General features: G+C 36.4%; 1 protein-coding gene across 4 annotated transcripts in view; it reads left to right on the forward strand.

Moving 5' to 3' along the window:
* The window catches only part of ATRNL1 (attractin like 1), a 435,696-nt gene that overhangs the window by 79,073 nt on the left and 328,835 nt on the right, over window positions 1–27,788 (forward strand). For all 4 annotated transcript variants that reach the window (XM_038140021.1, XM_038140022.1, XM_038140023.1 and 1 more), the window contains exons 11-17: window positions 4,786–4,870; window positions 6,480–6,688; window positions 8,886–9,004; window positions 14,513–14,645; window positions 15,928–16,109; window positions 24,791–25,004; window positions 25,694–25,882. In XM_038140021.1, the coding sequence (XP_037995949.1) occupies window positions 4,786–4,870; window positions 6,480–6,688; window positions 8,886–9,004; window positions 14,513–14,645; window positions 15,928–16,109; window positions 24,791–25,004; window positions 25,694–25,882 (1,131 nt within the window). The remainder of the gene's footprint in view (window positions 1–4,785; window positions 4,871–6,479; window positions 6,689–8,885; window positions 9,005–14,512; window positions 14,646–15,927; window positions 16,110–24,790; window positions 25,005–25,693; window positions 25,883–27,788) is intronic.

The raw sequence follows: 27,788 nt of genomic DNA on the forward strand, positions 1-27,788 counted from the left end.
TTCTGGCCAAAATGGTGCAGTTAATAAATATATCTCTGCATGCCTAAGTTTGAGTTTATGAAGTATTTAGTCTCAGTCCTTTTGTTACACATTTGATAATTGCTAAGGTGTCTGGATACCCTTGATATCAGAGAATTATGGTCAGGGAATCTCTATAAAAGCCAAAACCTGAAATCCTGGAACATGGCAGCTGTTTCTGTGCTTTCTCTTTGTGGTGGTTGAAGTTCTGCATTGTTTGGATCTGTGGGAGAAGTGCAATGACCCATATGTTTACACTAATAATATATTCCACAATATTTCTTTTGTTACTATCTGGATTTCAGTTTATTATTATGGATTAAATAGTATGCAAATTCATTTGCTTATTAAAGACAATATTGCATGTGAAGTATTAAGTTTCTTCTAGGGTATTCAAAGAAAGCTTAGAAACATTCTCCTTTTTAGAAAAAAATTCAAAGTTATTTCATGAGATTGACTTTAGTTCCACTTGTAATCAAACCTATTGCTTGTATTTTGTCATAAAAATGAATTGTTTATTCATAAATTGTTTGCTTGTAAAGTAAATTGTTTCACCTCTAGTCTTTGCCATTAACAAAATGAAGTAGTTTAAATATCTGTGAATTTTTTTCTTTCCAATATGAGTGCATCTATTTTTGCAGTTCTCCTGGTTTTTGGAGTAACAAATGGATATCAGTGTGCCATCACAAAGAAAATGTAAATCAGTGCCTGTGAAAGATTAAGTTTTATGTGTTCCTAAACACTTAAGTTATAAATGCAGTTTTGGTGCAGTCTGTAACAGCAATTACCTCCATATTGCTGTGCTGTTAGAAGAGCAAAGCCATAATAATATAATGCACTAATTGCTCCCTTTAATAGCAAAGAGTGAGGTTGTTGATTTCTTTTTACTGCTTGGGGAGTCACTGTTATGTGTGTAGACTGTTGTAGATGTTAGTTCTAGAGTTTAAATTCGATTCATGCTGTTCTGAACATACTTGCTATTGTGTTTTTCTGAGAGCAAGGAGGTTTTTATTATCTGATTAAAGAAAAATATTTATGAAGTGTGGAAAGACTCAGAAAATAAGTTTTCTGCTAGTACATAACTTTCATGATGTTTTAGCTGTTTATGTTCAGTGTTTAGTCGTCCAGAGTCATAAATGAGAACCAGCCAGAGGTATAATGGTGTCCATATGTTGTGAACCAGCATCACTTTACAAAAGAAAAATGAACTTAGTAATTATTAGGAATATGTAAAGACAAAATAGAAGCATAAGCTGGCATTGGATTCTATGTAGCTCATAAAGCTGCACTGCATTGTTGGAGAATGTGATTGAGCAAAATAAATACTTTGGCGTTTCAAACCTATTTAAATAGTTTGAAATTTAGAAGCAATTTGATAAATGTAAGCATAAAGTAATGGTTTCATATACCTTCTCTTAAAACGAAGCTCTGAATGCAGTAAGATGTTGTCACTATATCAGTCTGCAGTGCCAAAATAAAAATATGATCCTGGAGGTGAAGTATGGAGCATTGGTTTCCTCTTTTTTAAAGACTGTCCTAACAACTTTTGCTTCTTATTTTTATTTTTCTAATACTTTTTTTCCTCTGTTAGTCACATTTTGGTAAGCCTAATTAGTTAAATTTTTAAAATCAAATTCTGTGTTCAAGTATTTTACTGGCACTACAAGGTTGATTAGAAATTATTTGGTTGTTTTCTGTTTTGTTTTTTTTTTTCCTATAAAATCATACTGGGAAACCTTCCAGTAGTGTATGAATACTATTGCAGCACTGACAACTTTCCTGTGAAATGTCCAGGTCATCCTTTCTGCTATCAGGAATGCAGTGTGGCCAGTAGGTTGTAGATGAGATGTGCTGAGGCCTGACCTGTTGGAAGGAGGGCTCTGGAGAGCAATACCCTGTGCAAAGTTCAAGTGGGGATTTTCTCAGCTGGATTGCTTCAAATCCAGTGCATTTCTGTGGTGTTTCATCACAGAAATGTGTGTGACTGGCGATTCGCTGTCAGAGCCACTTCTGTATCATCTGGTAACGGTTTAATCCACACCAGGGAGGAGGATGAAACTTTTTCTTTTAATGTTATAATGTGGTACAGCTTATTCTCATAGCAGAAGCCTTCATAATAGAAAGGAAAAAATCCCTTTATTTCCCCTTGTATTTTTCAGTGGCTAAAAATTCTGCTAATAAGTTGGGAATGAATCGTATTGTTTCTTCATCTGCTTAGTAACTGTTTCTGTTAAAAGCAGAATGTGCTTCCATGTGTTATGTGCTTTACCTGGTTACAGATAGAACAGATACAACTATCTTCTGCTTTCTATCAGTAAAATGCCTTGAGGGCATAACATTTTATGGAGGAAAATATTTTATTCTTTGCTGCACAGTTTATCATCATTATTAGCCTTAATATGATGCACACAACACACAGAATGTTCTAATATTGATAAATCATGTTGTAAATCATATTATATTTGCCATTTGTTTTGTTTTTTTCCTTGGAATGGTACAGTGAAGTCTGGAAATTTAGTTGCTTAGAGTTGTTCAAAAGGAGTTTGAAGATGATGGGCAAGGATGAATTCAATTTGATTCTTTACTGAAAAACACCAGGAATCAGTTAGCTAGCTATCTGTATTTTGTATTAATCAACTGTACAGAGAAACTCACATCAGGAATTGAAAGCTGAGCAAAAGTATTTTTCTTGCACAGTACTCTGTTCAGTGTTCAGAAGTCATTGAGAAATCTAGGAGGAGATAAGAGGGGAGGCTATTTGTAATAAGCTTCCCTCCCTCTTTTTTTCCTTGTACTGTATTGAAAAGACCTGCCAGTTTGAAAAATACCATCAGTAAGAAAGGAATTATTATATCTCCAGCCCTCAGGGGTTCCTCATCTGAAAATCAGCCTTTAATATGGTTTTGTGGTCTTCCCTAGGTGTTAAATCCCACTTTTTCTAAAATAAATTTCTACAGGAAGGACTATATATTTATGTTCATAATGTATATGTTTGTAAAAATAAGAAAATTAATGTCAACACTTCCCAAGATCAGATGAAAATTTAGTGTGAGTTTTAAAATCAGATGGAAATTTGGTGTGGGTTTCCTAAATTCTTTCCTTTACCATCAAAGGCACATGAGCTCACATGTGCTGTGTCTGTTAATGTGCAGTCACTTAACAGCAGCAAGGACTTGATTTTAAAGTGTAACAGTAAGATTTTGCTGGTCAGTTGTTAAAATGCTTGTTTTTTGGTTGAAACTGTTTCAGGAACATCTCTCTGGCATTGTGCATACTTTCACCACTCTGAGTAGAGAAAATAAGAACAACTGTGAAAGATGAAGTGTATTATTAATTCCATAGTTATGATAATATGATGTTAATAATCATAGTGATAGAAGGTAGGAGTTGAGGAAGAAGTAAGAATTTTGGAATGTATTGCTCCCATAAGACCGTGCATGAAACTTGCTATACTTTCTTCACACTGCTAATTCCATGGAGTCCACCACCTGATGTCAAAATTATTGCTGTTTGAGCCATCTGCATTACTCCAGTAAAAACGTGCTTTTAGTTTCTGTTTCCAATTTATAGGGAGGTGTAGTTAATTTATTTATCAGAGCCATGGTCTCCCTCTGGCTGTCTTGGGCTCAGGCTGTGGTTTGGTGGAAGCCCGAGTTGACTTAGTGGTGTTGCTGCCATAGCTGTGCCGTGCTATCCCCTCCTGTGTGCTGAGTCCATCCTTGTGTGACCTTGCACCGGAGTGTTCCAGGGTGCTTTGCTAACAGGATGCTGACTGCACAAGGTGCTGCTGTCAATAGTTTTCTGCTGTGAATAATTTTCTGCATTAGAAGTGCCAGAACAGTAGAACAGAACAGTAGCCCTGGCAGAGTTGAGCTGTTCTGACAGTGGGAATGAGACCAGCTTATAAGACAGTTTGTTCCTCCTGGATTTATCCATTTCTGGTTTTTTAAGCTGAGGAGCGAGGTGTTATGATCTGACTACTGAGAGATGCCTCTACCCAAAGTAAGGTGCAAAAGCCCTGTACTTTCCTCAAAGTTTCAGTCTGAAAGTGCTCCCTATTTCTATTACTGTGGGATTTGCATCTATGAAGTCAGTAAAGTTTAAGTAGGAAATAATGAAGAAAGGAGTAATTGTTCTGAAGAACTAAAACTCTAGTCAGGAAAGAAAAATTAAACCACACAGAAACCACATTTGTGTACAGCAGTTCCAAAAGAAATGTGCTTGAATAATTAATTTGACATGGAGATCCTGATTCAGCATTCCTCTCAAGTATGTGGAAAGTAATTAGTAGCATACTTAAATCAAGATAGCAAAAGTAAGACAGTAATGAGATGAGTTGCAAATCTGGAGGAGTGATAGTTTATCTTTAAACACTTAAGAAAAGAACTTAGTTCACTGCCATAGATATTCCATAAAATACTTATAAAATTTAAACCCTTTAGCTAATTTGAGAACGTGTAAACATGAGGGCAATATTACTGATCCCTTGATAGCAACAATGGCCAGGGCTTGTTCCTGTGGGTGTTGAAACTGGCTGTGAAGGCAGACAACTATATGTGTAATAGTGACTCTTCTATGAATGTCCTGTGGTCTTGATAAATGTTAGGATAGATCAGTTTTGCTGACAGGTTCTTGAAGCATTTACTCACAAATGCATCTAAAAGGAGTAGGGTTGATTTATCCTTGAGTGGTTAAAATATACTTCCCATGTATTTTGCTGAAAACTTTTCAAATTATTTGATATATGCTTGGTGTTTTGTCTTTCAGCTTGTGATGAATGGAAGATTTTACCAAAACCTAATCTGCATCGAGATGTCAACAGATTTGGTCACACTGCTGTTGTCAGTAATGGGTAAATGAAGTGTCTCTTAAATTTTCCTTGCCATTTTTCTGAAGGAAAAACCTGTAGCAGAAGTCACACTTAAGTGAAGTATGGTTCAATAACAGAACTGATGTAACTTATTAAAAGGGAAAGAAAATGGTGCTCATCAGGTAATCAGTACAGCTAATCCCCAGTCTGCTGGCAATCTCTTCAGTGACATTTTAGGTGAATGTTCCAGGGTACTGAGGTGTTTTCTCAGCCTTGAGGGCTACACTGAATTTCATATTTGGTACCAACTATAACCCTCACTTAGGTGTGATGGGAGAAATATTTTTCTCTTTGCAGTATGCTATATAATTCTTCATTCTTCTACAATCATAAAATAACCATGTAACTAAAATTTGGTGGGAAAAAGGGAAGATTTTGATGATACTGATACAGTTATCATCTCTACCACCTGAAGGAGGAAAAGCCTGCCAGCAACTAGGTGATATTAAGTGGGAGAAGTTGTAGAAAACAATAGTCAGGTTTAAAGAAATGTGTATTGTTAACTTGTCTCAGGGTTTTTTTTGCTGGTTGCCAACTGGCCTATTATCTTAAGTTGCAGTACTGTAGATCATTGTACCTCTTGCACATTATTCATCACACTAATAAAGTCAGTACTGAAGTATTTGTGGGCAACTTATGGATCCTCTATAAAAGGATCCTGTATAGGTCAGAAATGAGGTAATGAGGAATGCTACAAATAAGAGTGTGACTGCATTTAACAAAAATAGCACTAAATTGTAAATATGTACACAGAGCACTTGACATTAATCAATGAACAGATTTATTTATTAACATAAAATTACTTGGAATTAATGAATTCAGCAACTGATAGTTTTTCATTATGATTTCTGTGTTTTATGCTATCTAAGCCATGTCTGATACTTTGAGAACTTTCACTTTCTATTAATTACATTAAAAATGTCCTCTTTTTCTTTTTTTTTTAAGAACTTAGTGGTATTTTTGGTAGGGTTTTTGGTACCAAAACAGTGCAATACAAGACCCTCTCCAGATTTCTGCTATTGGTAGCTCTGTGATTAATTCTGTTTTAAGAGTATATCATACAACAGATGTAGAGGCTTTCTATTACTATCTTTTACCTGAGACAGTTCTTAGTTTTAATGAGAAGGGTGAAGACTCAGGTTTAGTCTTTTGGTTCCTGTGTCAGCAGCTACTGCACCAGAAATGTTACCAAAACCAAATATCCATCTTGCCAATTGTTGTTGCCTGTCTTGAAAAGAATGTTCTTGTTTTCAGCAGGCCAGTATTTAATGCTCTGTTCTCAATATCTAACTGCAAAAATGAGTGCATTCTTCCAAAGCTCTTCATTCTTTTTTCCACGTATTTGGATATGCCACTCCATAACACATACAGCACATGGAGCTTTCAACAATTTTTTTGAACTCTCAACTTCCATGGAGAAATAAATTGAAAATGTAATCAATAAAGGAACCTCTGATAGAGTCTTTATTAGAGAACGATTAAGATTTTTTTAATGATTGTATGTGGGTTTTTAATTGTGCATCAAAACAGGTAAGAAATCAAGAAAATGTGTCTACAATAACAGTTACATTTCCTTGCTTTTCCCCAATAGATCCATGTATATATTTGGGGGTTTTTCAAGTGTTCTATTGAATGACATCCTCGTGTACAAGCCTCCCAACTGTGAAGCATTCAGAGATGAAGAGCTGTGCAAAAATGCTCGTCCAGGAATAAGGTGTCTGTGGAACAAGAAACATTGTGAATCTTGGGAATCTGGACATGCTAATAATATCCTTAGAGCAAAATGTCCCAAGAAAACAGGTAAGTGAATTCTAGTCAGGTTTGTAATGCTGTGTAGGAGATGGGCGTAGGCAACCCTCAAAGAAGTAACCATGTGGAAGTGGTGACTGGAATGTTAAGAGTGTTCCACTGCGAGAATACCCAGTGCAAGAGATCTATTAAAAAGAAAAAAATCATTCAGTTGTAGAATCCTTTTTCTTTTTGCATGCAGAGAAGTAGATGCAGAAGAGCACAAGTTTAAGGTGCTAAGGCAGAGCAGAACAATGGGAGCACAAATAGGCACTACAAGTGATACCTGGTGTTATGGGCATATGGCACTCCCATACCTGTCTGTGCTGGTAAGAGAGGAAAGCATCACTGCTTCAAGCAGATTACCTATGAAACAGAAGCATTTGTACAGAAGAATATAGTGCAGGCACAGCTGGAAAAAAACCTGAGGCAAACAAGCCCTTTGCAGTGTGTCATATGAGTTCAAGTTTGTCATATGAATTTCTCTGTGGCATTGTGATGGCTGTATTGTTTGAAACAGCAATTTACTGTTATGAATAACTGTTCCAACCTATTCCTAAGCATTTTGGCTTGTCACAAATAAATTGCTTGTGAAAGTGTTGTTCTTATATGTCACATGAACAGAATATTTATCCCTGCTACATGCACCTACTATTTTTTCTGTGCATCTTTCCTTTCAGCACAGTGTAAAATTGCTTCCCAGACTTTGGCTGTGTGCTGTGTGTACAAACTGCCATACAATTAAACTGCCAGTCTGTGTTTAATGTTTGTTGAAAAGTTACTAGCACTGCTATTAATCAATACTTCAAGACATGTTATTTTTCTGATAGCTTGTACTTGTTTCTAGACTGGCTATAAAGTCTCAAACTCAGGAAAGAAAAGAGGTACGTGATATAACAAAAACATATCCAGGTACAGTTTTCTGGAAAATGACTTTTGTACAGTTTCAGAACTTTTAGAGATCTACAGTCTAGAAAGTTTCATCTGTATAGAAAAAGAAAAAGATCTTGTGGCATAATATTCAAAAGTAATACAGATAAAAAGTGGATTTTATAAAAAGCTGATCATAGCAATAGGTGTTTATAAAAGCCAAACAAAACAAAGCACAGACAGGCTGAAGGAAAAAAAAAAAGATAGAGCAGTTTCTCAAAAAGTGCTGCAGTGGAAATAAAGTACAACTCAATTTGGAAGAGATGAGGTCTGTATAATTCCAGTTCTGAAGAAGTTGTGTGAACAGCACTGTTTCACTGCTGTCAAATTCTTCCTGTTTCAGGTGGTAGTTTTTTGCCAAAATCCAACTTTTCATATATTCTTTTACATTACTTGGCTCTGTTGTTACCTGGTTGAGAGTATCATCTGAGAAGCTGCTGATGGTCAATATTAAAGGATAAGCAGAAATTTTAGTGGTTTTCAAAAAAAAGATCGATTCTTGGATGACAGGACTTTTCCAAGAGACTCTTTTAAGCTTGCATGCACCTGAAAATAAAGAGCCAAACCAAACAGGAATTAAACACAGTAATCAGCATAGGAGATGATACAAATTCTCCTATTTTGCATCATGGGGATTTTTAAAACCTTGCCTCCATTAAACAGAAGTAATAAATTGTGTCTTAAATGATTTTACATAACCTAAATTTTAGTCCAAGTCCCATTACTAAGAATATAACATTAACTCCTTTTCAAATATTTTTTGTAGCTAAAGGACAGGGCTTTAGCCTACTAGTCATTATTAGGTTTATAAATTGATTAAAAAAGATGTAAAATGTCCATGTGTTGCTCCTATCTGTCTTAGATTGTTTTATTTACTACTTTTATCTCAGCTTCTTGCATAGCCATCCAATATTTTTATAGAATCCCACATTTGAAGAAAATCATTCTTCCATGTTATAAGTGAAAGAAAAAGACTTGAAAAAAGTTTTTCCTACTCTTGATTTTTGCATTGTGCTGAGAGAGCTTTCATGCTGTAAATCAGTGAATATTCTGTTAGTTGATATGAGACTTAGGAACCTTCAAATAAAGTTGTTACTGAAGGAATTTTTAAAGGAGTAAATCCTGTTAACTGAACAGAATTAATTTCCTACAGTAACTTAAACCCTTTTGAATGGCTAGAGTTCAAATGAAGGCTGTAACAGAGAAAGCTCTGAGGAAGTGTCAGAAACATGGCATTGTTCTCCTTGTGTGGGACGTTTCTGTTTGGTTTGTGTGGCAGCTGCTGCAGACGACAGATGTTACCGGTACGCGGATTGCGCCAGCTGCACCGCCAACACCAACGGCTGCCAGTGGTGCGACGACAAGAAGTGCATTTCAGCAAACAGCAACTGCAGCATGGTGAGTCCTTGCAAATCTGAGCATGTGAGCAGTACTTCTTCTTTTCTACATCTAGTAGATTTGTAGTTGCTTGTTTTGAGCACAAACAAACTTGTTTTCCAGGCTTTTGAGCTAAAAGTGTTGTGGAAGGCAGAGTTGGACTGCAGCAAAAAAAATCTATTTCAGGGTGAAAAAAGTATTCTTCAGGTGTTGCCTGCTATATATTTCTGAAGACAAATACTTTTATCCCCTAATTAATGACATTTGAAAAGTCAGAATTATTATTAACTTGGATTTTGTGCATATGTGGTGTACAGTAGAGAGGCAGAAACCATGAAATTCCATCAAGGCTGCTGGTCTTTCCCCTTCAAACAGGACCAGGCCAGTCTCATTAGTTTTGGTCTTCTGATCATTGATCATTGTAGAAATGGTTTTCTTTGTCACTTGTCATCTCATTAAAGTAATATGAGCTTCTGTAACCATGAGGTCCACTGGTTGTGACAATTTGGTTCTGATCTTTTTAACTACAAGCCATCACATGGATTCATGCAAGTTTATAGTTTTCTCTTTTTAATATTTCCTAGTGCCATGTTTTATACTTTATGTTGCTGTTCACCAGCTGCTGCATCTCTTGCTTGTTCATTTGATTTTTGTCAAGCTTATAATAGTGTTTTAGCATTATAAATTTTGCCTCCTTACACTTTTCAGCTATCCACAGACACCTGGCTGTACTTGAGTTCAAAATCCTTTCTTGACACACTTTCATTAGTAGAAGTATCTTGCTCTCTGGCTTGAACCTGATGCAAATCAATCTTGTTCTCCAGACAAATTAAGGTGTGAGTTGGATTGATTGTGGCTGAAATCTTGCTCGTTCAGAGTGAGCACAGCCAGCTCTAATCACTGGCATTTGTAGCTAGTCACTACTAATAAAAGCAATGCAGACACAAATTCATCAGTAGTCATGTTATAAATCTGTCAGAGGGATTTCACATTCCAGGCACTAATGGTTAGTTTCCTTTGTGATCTTCAAGGGCCCTTCTTTTCCTGACACATTGTTCTCCATTAGGTGCTAATTTTCTAACTATGGTTTTCAGCCCTTGAACAAGGAATAGTTGCTAAGGAGCAGACCATCTTCATTCCTAATAAATGATCCCTAATAAATGTGGAGCACTAGGTATTTTAGCACAAACTTCTTCGTTCAGTGTTCTTTAACAACCTTTCATGACTAGGGTTGTCAGCTTAATTAGCAAAAACGATGCTCCAGTCTGCTCTGTATCATTTCCTGTCTTTTATTTAGGGTTTGAAGTGGATAGTAAAGGCTGTTAGTGTAGTCACTGGAGAATGGGGTAGCAAAAATTCATCAAAATGATTTCTGGAAAGAGGTGCTGTCATAAATAGGAGGTGGCTGTTGTAAAATTAGTCTATTGGCTGTGAGATGATGGAGGTAGATATTTGCAGCTTCGATAAAACCCACCAAAATAGCATCAACAGAATGGCACCATGTGGAAAACCAGAATGGATCAGGCTGATTATCCATTTCAGTAGACTGCCACTTCTGGACTAGGCCCACAAATGAAAATGTTGTGACAGCACTGTGATGGTAATATGGGATAACAAGCTGTAGACTTAGGAACATCACAAGGAGCCTTTGCAGCTGTACAAAGGCCTTGATTTATGACTGAGATCATAGAACTTCAGATGAGAATGACAGTAATGTTTTATAATCTGCTGCTGTTGCCTCAATGAAATTGGCAAGTTTACTAAAGATGTGCTGTCAGCCAGTTTGGCATTGGCCTCATGGTCACAGATACCTGCAAAGCAGATACTGCAGAGCGTGGCTACCCTGCTGATCAGAAGGCATGAACATTTCCCTGAAGTAACTCTAGTTGGACAGATGGACTTCATGAGCAGTGCTAATGGATTGATGATGCACATTCACCTGCCTGTGCTCACCCTCTGATGTGAGCCAGCACATTAGCAGGACACTGTATTCCTCTCCTGTGCAGACTCATGCATCATCAAGGTATAGATCATTTAGATCATGTATATCACACTCGTATCTGATGTCATTGCAAGCAGAGGCTTGCAATGCCTGGTTGATCTGGATCTGCTTAATATGTTTATGAAACTGTATTCACCCTCTATGTCTGCACATAAAATGCTTTATCTTGCATCCTATGAAAATGATACTCCCTTGCTGCCGATCACGTTGTGCAGAAAATTTATTACATTTTATGATGGAAACAAGTCTTTACCCAAAAAAAAGGAGAAAAAAAAAGAAAAAAGGAAAAGACTTTGTGGGAGAGATTAATTTCATTTTAGATTGCTGCTGCTTTACAAGATGTCATTTTTCATGAAGTAGTACCACGGAAGAGTAAGCTCCTCCATGAAGGCAAAATCTTCTTGTACTTTACCAAATAAAATGGTAAATTGCTGGAGAGGGCTGACTGATTGCAATAAAATGTAGTTATCTTTACTGAGGAAGACCAGAGAGAGATTGAATTTCAGAGTAAAACAATTTACTTTATCAATTTTGTTTAATTTCTGAAGAGAAAAAAAAAGAATTGATTAAGTAGCCTTAAAGAGAGCCTTAGTATTTTGAGGCCTAGCTGAATTATTTTATTTCTGCCTCCACCCAGTATTGCATTTTTGAAAATGTCATTGCCTTCAGAAGCTCCAAGGGGAGCATGTTCCTACAAGTTGGGCATGAATTTCTTGTGTGTTGGTTCATGTTGGGATGTGTGCAATACAATAAAGCCCCAGCTGATGACATTTACCTAAATACAGCCCAGATTGGTGTGTGATTTAAGAGTTCTTTATCTGAGTGTGACAACGTAAAACAAACATTGTCAAATCCATGAAGGGAATGGTAAAAGAGCATTTTGCCAAGGAAGTGGGATACTAGATGAGGCTTCAAAGAGACCTATAGTCCTACATTGTTAAATATTTTTATAGTGCCTGAAAGACAAGAATCCCTGTTTTGGTTTTTTTTTTTTTTGTAATGTTTGCATCACTTCCAGGAAGCTCCTTCTTTCACAATGGGAGTCCTGGATGATACACTAATACCAATAATAGTAATCATGGCAGTCTGCCTACTTTTGAGGAATTCAAGGAATAGTCAAGAGGAAATGTATAAAGTAGAAGAAGGAAATATGAATAGAACCAAATTTATCTTGGAGGAAAAAAAGAAAATTTATGAGTAAGAAGTACCCAATAGCGAGTTTTGGGAGTAGCTTCAGGGAAATAATAGTGAGTCTATAAATTAATAATTTACATTTACACTAGGCAAACTAGACAAGGTTATACTGTTAACCTGAAAAAATCCGGGAGGAGGAGAGAGGTACATAATTTAATAGTGATTTCTGAAATTCTAAGGTAAACTACTGTAGTGTTTTCATTCTCCAGTAAATATTCAGAAAATCACTGCAGTTCATAAGTCTGTCCATATCCTACCATATCAGGATCAGTACTTAAAAAAATCTAAGTAAGTCAGACATGAGGGAGGCTTTATACATAACATGATTTACTCATGCTTTGGTGTGTAAACATTATAAATATCCTACAGCAATATAGAAGTTCTGTAACAGATGGACTGTCATCTTTCTGAATTTCATTGGGTTTGGTAGTTTAAGTTATAACCTTAATATTGTGTTAATATGAATTACCTATTGGATTCACATCTACATTGAACTAATGAGATTTTCAGGCAAGCAGTGTTTAAATTGGATTTAAGGGAAATAAATGCTGGGAATAAGGGAATACAACAAAGAATATTATTATAGAACAGTCACTAGTACTTTGAATTTTATTTTAAACATTAAATAACCAGCACACAACAAGCTTCATGATTAGAAAGTAATAGAACAAATATCTCAGCTTAGGTGGAAAATTGTAATCTGTATGTAATATCACTGAAGAGTATATAATTTAAAAAAGAAATCTGAATGCTTACGGGTATGTCAAAATGAAATGTTAAAAGTGAGTATTAGTTGAGCTATTGTAAATGAGCAGGTGGTGGTTACTTGGGCTCTAAAATTCATTTTGAAGCATCTCTCAGGAAGTTTTATGAGTATGTTTCATGAGTGAGGGAAACTAAATGTGGGTTTGTACCAAAGATTTTTTTTTTGTGCTTTACTGTTGTGTGCATTTTTGGCCTAGATAGGAGCAAGTCTGTTACTTGCTGGCATTGCCTTTGGCTCTGTTTCGTGTTGTGGTGCAGATGCCTGCACCTAGACCTGCTTCTCTGGTTCTTTTTGCTCCACAGTAGCCTTTCCTATAGAACAGAAATAAGTGAGGATCTCTGAAAACAACTGTTAGGCATCTGATCCATTAAAGCAAAAAAAAAAAAAAAAAAAAAAAAAAAGCCAAAAAAGCCTCCACAGCAGTGTTGTTCAGCTGGAATGAAGCTGGTTCTGTGTGAGATTGAGAATTCTTTTTCACAAATGCATTATTTCAGGACTTTAAAAAAACAGAAATTAAAGGAGACAGCTTTTCTCCCCCCTGCCCTATCACTGCCATATTCCAGTACCAACCACTGTGTAACTTATTTTCATGCAGTCCTTTTAGAAGTTGTTTAATCATACTCCTGGAGACTAATAGAAAGGAAAGTAACCAACATTTTCAATAAATCATGCATTTGCTATCCAAGTGCAATCCATTATTGCTGCCATGTATTATTTTAATCTTTTGTTGTTTAAGAGAGACTTGTTAGGGTTTGACAAGAGGGACTCCCAGAGGTCCCTTCCAATCTCAACTGTTCTGTGAGTATAAAGCTGTCTTGCATTAGGACTTACTTTTAATTATTACCTTGAAATTAAGTTGGTAGAGAGAGCCTTATAGGTGAGCTGATGAATTGGCTGAGGATTTAGGGCAGTTCATTAAATAAGGTATCAATACAATGTCTTAATTAAAAGTACTATGCAGAGGGAATAAAGATTTGTATTCAAAATGTCTAACTTGGAAGACCTCAGTTTTCAGGAAAAAAAACAAACACTGACCAAATCCAAAAAAAGCCCCCAGGTAATAATTCTTTCAGTGTTTACTGCTTTCCTTCTATGCAAAGGTACCAAAGGAATAAAGTTATCCCTGGTTTTATGTTTTGTGTGGAGCGTATTCTTGCAACTTCAGTCAGTTTTATGTAATTATTTTGCAACTTGTGCCATTTTTTATGTTCTGTTTGACTATTTTTCATGCTTTAACCTGCATAGGATGAAATAATTTAGTGAAAGTATAACCCTAAAGTATCTAGGAAATAAATATTTAGTTTAGTTTTTTAAGTTCTTCCTACTCTCTGTATAGGGAATTGGCCTCTTCAATTTGACACTCATCTTGTGTAGAACAAGTGAGGTGATTTGTGCTCCAGTGTTGCATTCTACATCTAGGAAAGGATTTTTGATAAGGAGCTTAAATTCAGCCTAGCTTTTAGGTGGCCATTACTTTCTGGGAGGGATCTACCTGCTCTGTATTTCCATTTTGACTTCTTTAATAGATGTCTGCTTGAGACTCTGCTTTGTCTGTTTGTTTTTACAGTCGGTGAAAAACTACACGAAATGTCACGTGAGGAATGAGCAGATCTGCAATAAACTGACGAGCTGCAAGAGCTGCTCCCTGCACCTGAACTGCCAGTGGGACCAGCGGCAGCAGGAGTGCCAGGCACTGCCTGGTAAGGGGACACTGCTGCTCACAGCTGGTTTCAAACCTGAGAAAACCTCCTCTGTCCTTGCCAGAAAATGTTTGTTCATGAGCACACATGGGTTTGTTTTATTTGTGCTCGCTCCTCTTGCCCGCCTGTGCAGGTGAACCCAGATGTGATTTCAGCCCTGACTGGGGTGTCAGTGCTGCCTTTAATCGTGTCAGGGCAGATAATGGCATTAGTGGAGGCACAATGACTGTGCCTCTGCACAGGCCAGAGAAGAGCCCTGGCCTGCGGGCAGCACTGAGTGCAGAGCTGAATGGCCATTCCAGGGCCTTTACGGCTCCATGGACACTGACATTGTTCCTTTTGCTAGCTGGGGTTTTACCTAAAAAGTTATATTCAATTATACTTCAATTTTCCTGTGCAGATAGGGCCCAAGATCTAGTTTCTTGATTGTCTAATGTTGGTACTACTATAAAAGCAGTGAATATTAAAAAGCTAACAGGAAATATTCTCAGAAGGTGACTGTTAACATTCTGAAATAGTATTTATTTTGTATTCATAACTACATATATGGAGTTAGATGTCAGAACCTTTTCCATTTGATCTTTATGTCCAGATGAAGTTAATGATTACTTTTTTTTTACAGAGATGATTCATTAAATAACTTAATTTATCCTCTGCAGTTCAAAACTGTATTTATGTGATCTTTGTAGATTGACTATAACAATTGCTCTTGAGTAATAAGAGCGACATACATGCTCTTACATATCTTTTAATAGTTATCTGAGTCTGAGTAATGCTGTAAAATGTTGAAGAGAAATATTCTCTGAGATGTTACCTGAATTTTCTATCATTTGGATTGCATTGGTATTTAGGCAAATACAAAATGCAAAGGTATGATAAAACAAGGATAGTGTAAAGTTGTGATTTCTTAATTCTAGGACAGTTATTAGATTTTGAAATTTGCATAACACTTAAATAAAAGGAGTTGTTAAAATTATTATTTATGTACAGAATGTTAATATTTAGTTATGCTCAATTCTGAATACAAGGAAGAAATAGTGGCATAAAAATATGCTGAAACTTAGCATATATAATTTTTTAGAGTTCTTAGAAGCTTCTTTCTGTAATAATATAGTATTCTGTGCGATGATACTTGGTATTTCAGAATTTACATGATGTGAGAAGGGAAATTGAGTGTGGGATGCATTTAGATTTATGATCTCAGGAAGATAAAATTCAGACTCCCTTGGGTTTTTTAAAAGTTTTTTTGAATCAGCTTTAGTTGTATGCTTTTTTACACCAGCTCACCTGTGTGGAGAAAGATGGAATCACATTGGAGATGCCTGCCTCCACATAAATTCCAGTCGGGAAAGCTACGACAATGCCAAACTGTATTGCTACAATTTGAGTGGAAACCTTGCCTCATTAACAACCTCAAAAGAAGTGGAATTTGTTCTGGATGAAATACAGAAGTATACTCTTCAGGTAACTTGAGGAACTGTAATTGGTGCTCATGTGAAACAAATTGACTTTGAGAAATCTCTTCTAGGGTTTTGTCCAAACAGAGGAAAGTTTATGCCTTCAAACAAATGTGCTAAATGGTGCTAAAGACTGGTATAAGTCATGTGTAGGGTATTAAGGGAATCTCATATTTAAAACAAATCACACAGGAGCTCCCAAGGTTTTCCCTTACCAGATTTAAATGCTAAAAGTTACTATTTACTTGGCAGAGAGTATTTGCTTAAGAGAATGGCTGGGACACTGATTTTGTGTCCTGGTTTCAGCTGGGATAGAGTTAATCCTGAAATTCAACACAGGCAAAGGCAGAGTCCAGCAACAGGGGTGCATAACCCCATGCACCAGTACAGATGTAACTTCTCTAGAAGAGGCAATTTGCTCTGTAACTGGTTTGTGGGATCAAAGGGTCACAGAGAAGCTGCACTAGTATGTAAAACATGGAGCAATTCCCTGCACAGCAGCACTGGAATTAGCTGGAGCTAATTAGCTTTCTGTAATAATGGTGTGGGGAGAGAGAGTGCTGAAAACTCTTCCATGCCTCTGGCAAATACAGCGAGCTGCAACCAGAATATTCCTTAGAAAAACGATCCATAGTACTTTTGTGAACTGTGGAACAAGAAAAGGGAAGAAAAATCATCTCTCCCTGGGTGGTCAGGTTCAATTTTTTGGCAGTTAAATATTCAGATGCGTATTACTGTGTTTAAACATCACTGGTTAAAGCATATAAAATGTAAGAATGCTCAGAAATATGAAACCCAGCAGTGCACACTCAGATGGGATGTCTTAGCAGAATATGAGTGTGATTTTTACAAGCAAATCAGTTGTTCTTGCAAGGGACTTTTTTGGAAGTGTGTATTTAGTTTTGTAGAACATGCTGCACTTTGTCCGTATAAAATCCTCACATATTTAAATAGTTTAGGATTTTAAAGTTACAGGAAAATGAAAGATAATAGTGGATAATAATTAAAGCTTATATCAAACTAGTATGTGATTTATGAAGTTGTTTTGCTGCAGAGGAATTGAGATCATTCAAAGGAAACAGCACTTAAGGATTGCCTTTATGTTATTACTGAATCTGAGAGCAAGAGGTTAGGGACACATATGGTGGACAAAAGTATTCTTTTATCCCTTTTGAGCATTCCACTGTAAAATGCAGATTCAAACATAGGTTATGTACTTGAGGTTTTTGTGTTTTTTCACAAGTAAATATAGAAACTGGACAGAGCAAGTATTTTTTTATTAAAACTACACTTTTTTTCTATTTTTTTGGTAATGAAAGAGAGAAATCATTCCGTGTCAGAAGTTCTTCCTTGATATTGTATTTACTGCAGCTTTGAGATGCATTTTGTCTGTCCACTCTTTGATGAGTTAATGTTGAAAATGTAATTGAAACAAAAACAACAACAGAATGATGTTGGCAACATGATTGCTATGGTTATTTATTTTACCACCTTTTTTTCCATTTTGCTTTCCTTTCCCCTGATTCCTATTAAAATACTGCACAGGATGCCTTCAAATCTAATAAAGTGTGATAGGCTATTAGATATGACTGATTTTGCCTGACTGGCTTGAGGTGTAGATGAGAAATAGCTTTTTTTAGTGTTTGGAAGCAAGATTTTTCTTACATTTCAGAGCTTAGAATTTCTGCAAGGTGACATCCTGCTGAGCATATCTTTATTTAAATGAATTTTATATCCTGAGCCAATGTGGTGATGTAAATTTGAGATACCTCAAATACAGTTTAAGCAATTGTAGACAAATGTATACACTTTAAAAAATCTATCTTGGATTAAACAATCATTTAGCTGTCAGAACCTCTAATGAAATTCTGCCATGAATTATCCTGGTGTTTTCAGTGGCACCTAGAGAAGAAAAGATTTTTTTCATTCATATCTGTCTGTCCAGCTGCATTTACTCAGTGTGATACATCCTAAATGTGTTATCAGGTGTGACAGAGGCACTCTGAAACTTCTTGATCTTCTTTTGCCTGCCTTTCCCTCTCAAACTGCAATCATAATGATTTAAAGAGTGAGATTTCATTTTAGATGGATTTTTTCTGTAACAGGTGCTGGTGGGGAGTTCACAAATGGAGTCAGAGCTGCTGTAAGGTGAACACTGTGGTTTTAATCTCTATTATCTGCAGTAGAGTTTGACTTGGGTGGTTAAATGTTAAAGGCTTTAAAATCTTTAGCCTGGGAAAGAAAAAAGGGTTTCAGTTTTGCCTGAAAATAAAAAAAAAATCAGGATTAATGGATGTGTCAGAGCAGCATTTGAAAATAAGAATATGATTCTGACTTTATCTCCTTGTTATTTGGTATTCTTATGTTGAGAAAAGGAAAGGAACTTAGGTAGCTGTTGTGTATTTTACAAACTGTCAAATAGTATCAGTAAATCTGCAGCCTGGAAGGACTTCAGCATTCTTTATTGCTTATTGAAACATCATGTGATTTTGTAGATTGTTTCCTAATATACAAAGTCCTTCTTCTGGGACAAATTTAGGACTATTTCTTTATCATGTTTAGAATAATACATTGATGTGCTGGGAAGATTCAGAGGGAGGGAGCTGCCATTGTCTCCATACCCTCCCAAACCTCATTGTGTATAAATAATTGCTCCTAATCCCGATACTAAACTGGAAATCAATAGGTTGCCTCCTTTTAAAGGATAAGGAGAAGGTTCATTTTGTACTAAAGAAAAGGACAAAACAAAGATTTGTGTGGTATAAATTCAAAACACTGTTGAATTTGCAAATGTATTTTAAAATTATCACCCACAGTTTAAAGTCAAGTTTGTATTGTTCATGAAAAATAAATTACATTCTGTCAAAGAATGCCAAAGTAAACACAATGGATAGGCTGCAGATTCCCACACTAAAGAAAAATTACACTTAATATTTTTTTCTTACATGCCTTTATTGACCTAGTAAGCAAAATATTATGAAAGGGAATATTTGAATTTCTCTGAAAAATAGATTAAACAGCAATATGAGGTTAATTTATTGTTTCTGCTAATATTCAAATGTTGCATATTCATTTAAAAGTGCAATTAGCTCTCTTGGGAGTTTGCTTACTACTGTGGGATTTAACTAAAAATAATAATTTTCTTGTTAGCATGCAAACAATTCTGAGAAGATTTAGTTTTGGTGTAGTAAGCACAAAGGAAGAAGAGACCAGTTATACACAAAGCCTTTCATTATATAAACTGCAACTTTTCCTTTGACTCACGGCTCACAAGGCTAAGCATCTTTTTTATAAATTACACTTGAGTGTAGGTTGCAGTTAATTAGTGAGCTTTGCATAGCAGTGTTATTCCTTGTTAGCTCCAAGTATTCTCTGAGGGCTCTATGTTTCTGTGGTTTTATAATGTGTGTGATTGTGGTGAAGTTGACATCTACTCTTGGTTTCTGAATTACTCCCTTTAGAACAGTTTCTACCAGTCCCACTTCCCTATTGTGGTTTTAGAAGTCTAATAAATTATTTTAGCACTTTGTCTCTATTTTACACTTGTTGCATTGACTGTCCATTAGCTCACCTCTAATTTAACTGTCTTCCTACATTCAGGATTAGGGGAGCTCAACTCACTTTGGATGCCTGAGAATGCAAATTTCCCCCTAAAATTGTCCCCTATAAAGAAGAAATTACAAGAGGAAACCAAAGTCTCACTGAAATACTAGCTTGAATCTCTGTAGATGGAAATTGGGGAAGTTCTAGATTTTTTCAGCTTGCCAGATTGTATGGGTTTTGTAAACCAATTGGACTGCACAAAAGTTTAAAAAGAGTAGGGGAATTAGGTGTTCTCATGACCTAACACATGACTCCTACTATTAATGCATCCAGGTTGCATCATACGTATCTAATAGATCCAGAGACACTTAAAACTCATAAACCTTGCTTCCACTGCTTAAAATTGTCAGTCACTGGGTGCATATTTACAAAACATGCAATGTGCTGGTGTCTGGCATAGTCAGAATTGCTGCAGTTAAGGAATGGAAAACCCTGCATAGAACACATTGTTTCTCTTCACAGAGCTGCTTTTTCGATAAGTAGGTTTCTTATTCAGAATGGTACAGAAAAGAGTCAAACTAACTGCAAGCAATTTCTCCAAATTGGGAATGTTGTGGAAATATGTGCACTGAGAAGACACAGTATTTTCTAAGTTTGATTGCATGTTTCATCCTGGAGCAACAAATCAAGGAGTTCAAACAATTCCTGAGATGTTTCTTGAATTTTGTTTATAAGGTGTTGTGTTGCACGTAATAGAAAATGAGACGTTAATGTATGATACACTTTGAGGACAATTTGAGATCCAAAATAAAAGGAATTTAAATAAAGGTGCAGATAAATTTTTGAAGGTGATATATATGTCCTCATTAATTTGCATAATTAAGAAACAGGGGAGATTTTTGAGCCTCAGTGGTAGTTGGCTATTCAGTAAAGGTAGTCTTGCTCACTTCACTCATCTGCAAATTATTCAGCCCTCATTAGTTTAGTGCTGATTCAGCAGTAGTACCTGAAAAACTGTGTCATCAGTAGAAATGATCCCTTTCACTTTAGATCTTAAAGCAACTTAATCCGATTTAAATTCTGAGTAAACAGTGGATTTAACATGAGCTATCAGCTTTCCAGTTAAGGTTACACAATTTTCCTTTCTAACATAGTTCCATAATTAGTATTTGAAAACAAATTAAAATTGTCTGATAAAATAAGAGCATATTTTTAAATACAGTTTTTTTATAGATTGCTGTTATGGCCAAAAGTTGGCCTTATGTTCAGCTTAATAGCTGTAGATGAGATTACAGAATGTTGTTCCGTTGGTATGTGTTGTATGATTGCAATTTTCTTCCTCTGTCAGATGAAAATAAAGCCTTGCCCAGCAATTTTTCTCACAATTTATTAATTCTGAAATATTTGATGTCTCATTTAAAAAGATTTTCTGGCAACTTGCTTTCAATGTTATAAAAGATGGTTCTGTGAAAACAGGTAAGCCATTACTAGCTGTATTTCAAGCACAAGTATAAAGTTTCTAAGATGGGCGGTGGGTTCTGAAAAATAGATAGAATGATATGGATGAGAGGACAGACTTATTCTAGAGATGATTCCAAATTTTAAGTAGTGTAGTGGGATAAAGCTAGAATTTCTTAATATATATTTGATTATGTTATCCATTGCAACATGAGTAAGACTCATTACAACTTTTCCCAAGATGGAGTTGAGCATCTGCTGTGTATTGCATTGCTTTGGGTTTTTTTTTTTTTTTTTGTTTTTAAACTGATTTTTAAACTTGCTGAGAATGCTTTTGTGTGAGCTTTTTGAGTTGTTATTGATGTTGTTTTAAAATTAATCGTGTATGATAAATCAAGGGAGTTTTTAGAGATATGGATATATTGAAAAAAAGAAGAGGTCTTCAGAACTCTCTGAGGGGTAACGTTCTTCCCACTTATATGTTGAGTAAAGATCACCTGAGCTTCCAATATATGAGTTGATTTGCACTGTAGTTTTCCCTCATCTGATTTGGTAAAGAACATTTTTCAAGAGGCTTGGGAGCTGGAATCTTGCATCAGCAAATTCTGGTTCCTGAGAACTAGCAGTCTCATTTCCTTCCTGTCTGATCCTCTTCGGAGGCATCTTTGGCAAGGTATTGAAAGTAAAGGAATCAGTTTTCTACATTGAATTTGCATTAAATGAAACAACCATAGAGTTCAAATAAAGGATGTTCAACCCCCATTATTTCTTAAGCCTGAAGAAGAAACTGTATTGGCATTTTCAGCTAACACATTAAAAGTCCTTTCGTTGCTTCAAGTACTTTGAGATTCCCAGCTATTCTAACTAAACCTTTCATCAGTCTGAGAGGTAATTTATACTAGATTTAGGCCTTTTTTTTTTTAAAGAAATTAGTTTGTTAGCCACAGAGCCCTGGTAGCTGCAGGTATCTCATGTGGAACTTCCTGAATGCTGTTGTTGTGATTTGATTCTTCCTGTTGGCTTCCATGCAGTGCAGCAGCAATCATTTTTGGTGATGAACTTTGATCATATCCACACACACTCTCTGCTGTTGCCAGCAGTCTTCACCTGTGGCCCACCACATGATGGAATTGATGCCTCATAATTGAATATGCATGTTAAGCACATCATTGGAACATTTGGAAGGCCTTACTTGGATAATCTGTGCTTGGCATCCTAACAGCATGGCCCGAGTGGGCCTGCAAGGTCACAGCTTCCATGGTGTGCATTTGATAACGTGCTCATCAGCATTTGGGTCTGTACTTTGATGATTTGTCCTAGCAGAGAGCCAGAGATGATACATATGGAATTTGAGATGCCTGACGTGATGACTGTAAGCTGTCCAGATAGTCCAGCTATTAAGAATGATTATGACTGGGATATGTGTTGCATTTTGCTGGAAGCCTTTTATTTCAGGGCTGCTGCTTTTATCTCCTGTGGCTGCTTTGGCTCTCACGATTCTCCCTGGGACTTTGTCATCATTAAAGGGGTTCCAAGACAGTCTCCTACTGAAATGAAGAATTTATTTCCAAATATCACTGCTGCACTGTCAGTTTTCATTATTGGCTCACATACTTTTTCACCATAGCTGGAATATTATCCCTGTTTTTTTATATACTGATGCTGATGCCAAATTATTTGGCAGTGCAATTGAAACAGTCAGTAATATGTTAAAGATTCTCTTGGCTGGAATCCTTCAATCTCAAAGTAGGCATGTAGGGTTGGTTTATGTGTGGGTTTGTCAGCAATTTATCCTGCCTAAGCCCTTGACATTATTTCATATGTGCTTGGTGTGCACACTCAGCATCTACAGGTACCTGTGTACATACATGTGTAGGTATTTAAGGTCTTCTGGTCCATGTGGACCACATAGAAAAACAGGAATCTGGCCAACTAAACAACAAATAAGACAACAGATGTATTATTTACCATTTTCCAGATGCCCAAGTTCCACTTTTACTGCTTGCATCATGTTCTGTCTGGTGTCCAGTACATGTGAGTCCTCACAGACACCTGGAAAGTTGGTTACCTGGGGTAGCAATGGAGTTAGGAAGTAAATACAGAAGTAAGACACAAAGTGGACAGTGGTAAATGTGCTGAATATTCTTGTTGCTGTTCAAGAGTCTCCCAGAACACGTCTTATGGAATCGAACATTTCTTGGTCATTTTCTGGTATATTTAAAATTGTTGTGTCACCAAGTGTTAGTAGTAAAGCAATTTTTGTTTGGTCATGATCTTAACTGAGAGTACAGAAGCAGAAGAGAGCCTAGGGGATACATATTAGGGAGGTCAGGAATACCAACTGTCTACCTACTGATTCTTTTGAAAGGTATTTACCACTGGTATTTTTGAAACAAAATTAAGAATCTTTCATATTTCAATTTGCTCTAACAAGACGGGGAAAAAAGAAGGAATGCTCTGTTTGTGTGTAGAATTAAGAGTACTGAAAGATTTTCTTTTCAGCCATGGGTTAAATCTGAGTGGCCAGAGAAAATGTGAGATCAAAGGTGAAAGATCAGTGATAGAGAATGGCAGTAACTCTTGATTCACTTGTGGAATACATAGCTCTTTAACAGTGGCAGGTTCCCTTTAGATGTATTATAGTGTTTTACTTACTTTGTAAATTACCTTTACTTACCTTGTAAATTAAATCAGTTGTGAACCTAATTCACAATCAGATCAATATCTCTGCTTTGGAGCTGACAGTGTGTATCCTCTGCCTGGGTAGGCAGCTGGGTTTGGGGTTCTGGCACCCACCTGCCATCACGTACCTGTTGTCTCTCTATATCTCTCTTCTATGTGTTTAAACTGGGCTTAATGAAAACTGCCTGCACAGAGATTACACGTGGACATGTGTTTGGTTTGGGTAAAAATCTTGAGATTTTTATACCAATGGTGACAAATAATGCATGTAGACTTACTCTGGAACAAGCAAATACCTTTTTTCCTTAAAATCTGCTTTTTCATTTGCTAGGTGTGTGAAGATGAAATAATAAAAATCAGTAAAATTTGTGATGCTGTTTTACTGATACATCCTAAATATGTTTAAAAATGTGTGCTTTTGGCTTTTTCTGGACTATATTTTATAACTTATAAATCAATAATGAAAGTATATTCAATGTGTATTTAACAGCATTGGAAATGTAAATATGCCACTTTTATCTCTGTCTTTGAATTGCCTAAAGTTGATCAGAATCAGGACTATGGACTTTAAAGGATGGAATATTCATCCTACTTTTTCCTGAAATTTGATTTCTTTGAACTGCTGTTAACTTCTGTATATTTCATTATCCATAGTGGCCTGGCAATTAGTAATTGCACAGTAGCCACTGGGAAAAAACAAACAATTTCCTTATGACCAATAATAGAAATCAGAATTGTCTTTGAACAGAATCCAGGTTTTTAGTAGAAGAGAACCATATAGGGAGTGGAGTTTTTGTTGGGGTTTTGGGGGATGTTCAGTGAGATGGAACAATTAAGATAAAAACTGTGTGGACAATGGTTGATGAGATGATAAAGTGACATAAGAATATGGTGAACTTGAAAGTGTGAAGTTGTTGCTGTTGAGCTATTTTTTTTTAAATTTTTTTATCAAGACAAAAAGCATTTTAAATGATTCTGTTCCATTTGTTTCATTTTCACCCATAGAAAATTTCCCCCTGGGTGGGTTTGCGCAAGATCAACATCTCCTACTGGGGCTGGGATGACATGTCCCCTTTCACAAACACCACCCTGCAGTGGCTTCCTGGAGAGCCCAACGACTCTGGCTTCTGTGCCTACCTGGAGAGAGCAGAGGTTGCAGGGCTGAAGGCAAATCCCTGCACTGCCATGGCAGATGGCCTTGTGTGTGAAAAACCCGTTGGTAAGGAGCCTCTTTCTCCCAAGAACTGATGCCATGGTGAATAACAAGCTCTTTGGGGCTTCATTTGCCTAAGAGGGATTTGGGGACAATTTGGATTAAATAATTACAAAAATATATTTTTTTAAGGTTTTTTTTTGGCAATAGCTGTAATCTATTAATATTCCTAAAGCAGCAAATATTTATTTGAGAATTAGTTCACATGGCTTATTTTGCGTTACACTAGAAATCTTGTTGTTTGCCTCTAAATCAGTAATAGTCTATGGTAACAGCAGCTGTAACCACATGTGGAGATGTTCAGCAATGCTGATGTGTTCTTTCTGAATCTTGCTGAACATTAGTGACTATCTTAAAGTTGTAAAAGATGGACAAATCTAAGACTCTGGTTTCTGTCTTTTAGGTTTGTTTGTGTATAAAGTTTACTGTGACAAACAGTCACTTGACTGTTCAAGTTAACATCCACTAAAATGGACTCTGTGAGCTGTTGTATGAGTCATGCTCAGTTTTGCATATTAAATTTTGTAAAATATGGTTTTATTTATATGAAAAGACATAAATGTGGACCAAAATATTTATGGCTAATTAAGGAAGCATCCACTTCAACAGGGATTTTTCTAATGGAACAAATGGTGAATGAAAAAGTAGATTGAATTTGTGTTCAAAATGATAAAATATTTGTGATCCTTTTCCAGTCAGTCCCAACCAGAATGCCAGGCCCTGCAAAAAGCCCTGCTCCCTGAGGACCACCTGTTCCAACTGCACGAGCAATGGCATGGAGTGCATGTGGTGCAGCAGCACCAAACGATGCGTGGACTCCAATGCCTACATCATCTCCTTCCCATATGGACAGTGTCTGGAGTGGCAAACTGCCACCTGCTCCCGTGAGTATCTTAGTGAATGTTCATCTTATTAACTATATTGTTAGATTCATTTTTCACTCAAAAGAGCTGGAGAGATTCAGCTCTTATTCTCTAGAGATATAAAGATTTTCAAATGAATGACCTCACATAGCTACTAATGTGAGAAATCAGTGCTAAGTATGCATTTCTTAGATACAGATAAAATGCTGGAAATTCTTTGATGATGAAATATATTTAGTAATTTGAAACTGTGAAAAGTACTTATTCCTTCCAGTTAAAGAAAAATTACCATGATTGTTTGTATGACCAGAGTTAATGTGATAAACAACATGCATGAGCTGGAACAAGATACTGTTAAAATTAGATAACCGATATATAGAACTTAGACTTACAGAATATCAGGTTAAGAAGTGTGCTTACTTTTTAAAGGTTTAAATGTTCTGATTTGCTTTTTTTCAGATTCAGGCTATGCCATTTTCCTAACATGCAACGATAAAAACAAAGTTTTAATAGGGATAGTAGTCTTGAGAATGCTGTAACACAAATACAAAACAAATTGTCTTGGTCTTCCTTAGATTCTTCTCCCTTGCAGATAGGGATTATTAAGCCTTGATCCCTAATAATTAACTCTTGCAGATTGTTCATCCTCTCTATGGAAGGAGAAGGAATTCTATTAGGCCATCATGCAGGTAGAGGAGGTACAGAAAACTGTCCTGTGTGATCAGACTTGGTCAGGCTGCATTAATGTTCAAGGCTGCCCATTTCATCCTTTGGGGATAAGAAGCAAGTGATTTCTTACTTTGTCAAGGAGCCAGGTTGCTCCCTGGATATCCCCTTTGGAAGAACATTTCATCAGAGCTTGATGCAGTGTCTCTGGGAGAATGAGCAATCTCCTCCAGGTCCCTTTCAGTGTATCAGGCACAGCTGCTCCTTCCCAAGCTGGGAGTGACCAGAGTCAGCGTCATGCAGTTCCAGCATTCCAGGGTTTACTGGTGCCATAATTGATGTAGATGCTGGAGTGACCTGCCTGGTGCCTTAGATCCTTGTCTTAGTTGAGGTTTATTTAGAACAATTCCTCAGTCACCATCGTTCAGAAGACTGGTTTTTAGAATTTGTCAGGATTTCTGAAGTGTACCTTTGGACTCTCCTTATTGCTTTACTCAGAGAGTTTTTCTGGTTACTTCTGATTTCCTTTCTCTCTCTATAAGGGTCTTTTGATGTCAAAGCCTTTGGAATCCTTTTTTTTGTGGATATCTTGTGACAGCAAGAAATCCACAAATTAATGATCTTGACAACAACAAGCAACATGCTAGATAATGATTCTGTTTGAAAGGTTATGGATACAAATTTTAAAAACCCCAAAGATCACAAAAGGCAGTTACTTGCTTTCACCTAAAACTCAGGAAAATAATGAGTAAAACAAGTTCTTGATGAGTCTGTAAAAGGAACAAATGATATATTCTAATCTTAGGGGGAGAAAAAGAGCTGTATATACCAGGCCACTACATATCTGGGTTAAAGGGAAATAAGGCATAGGAAAGCTTTTCTTTCAGGCTAAACTGGCCAAAAGCCCATATTCTTCTAATTGAGGTTCCTTCTTCATCCTTAATAATCATAGAATGTAATGAACCAGGACCATTTTGAGCTTTTTTGGTAAACTTTATGGCTAAGTTAGTGCATTTCAGGTATTAATCCAAGTTCTAGTGCCCAGGTTCAGTGTAACAGGTAATAGGAACATTTAATCTCTTGTCAATATGTTTGGAATAATAATTCTGTAGTTATATAAAGGTTTTTCTCTTGTAACCATTCACAGAACTTTTGTTTTCCTCTCCTGTATAGGAATCAATTTTTAAACTTATAAAATATTGATAGTGAGTTGTGGCAGAACTTAAATAGATTGAAAATCTGGAGGTAAAATTGACAGAAT

The sequence above is a fragment of the Motacilla alba genome, chromosome 6, assembly GCF_015832195.1.
Source record: "Motacilla alba alba isolate MOTALB_02 chromosome 6, Motacilla_alba_V1.0_pri, whole genome shotgun sequence".
Taxonomy (NCBI): domain Eukaryota; kingdom Metazoa; phylum Chordata; class Aves; order Passeriformes; family Motacillidae; genus Motacilla; species Motacilla alba.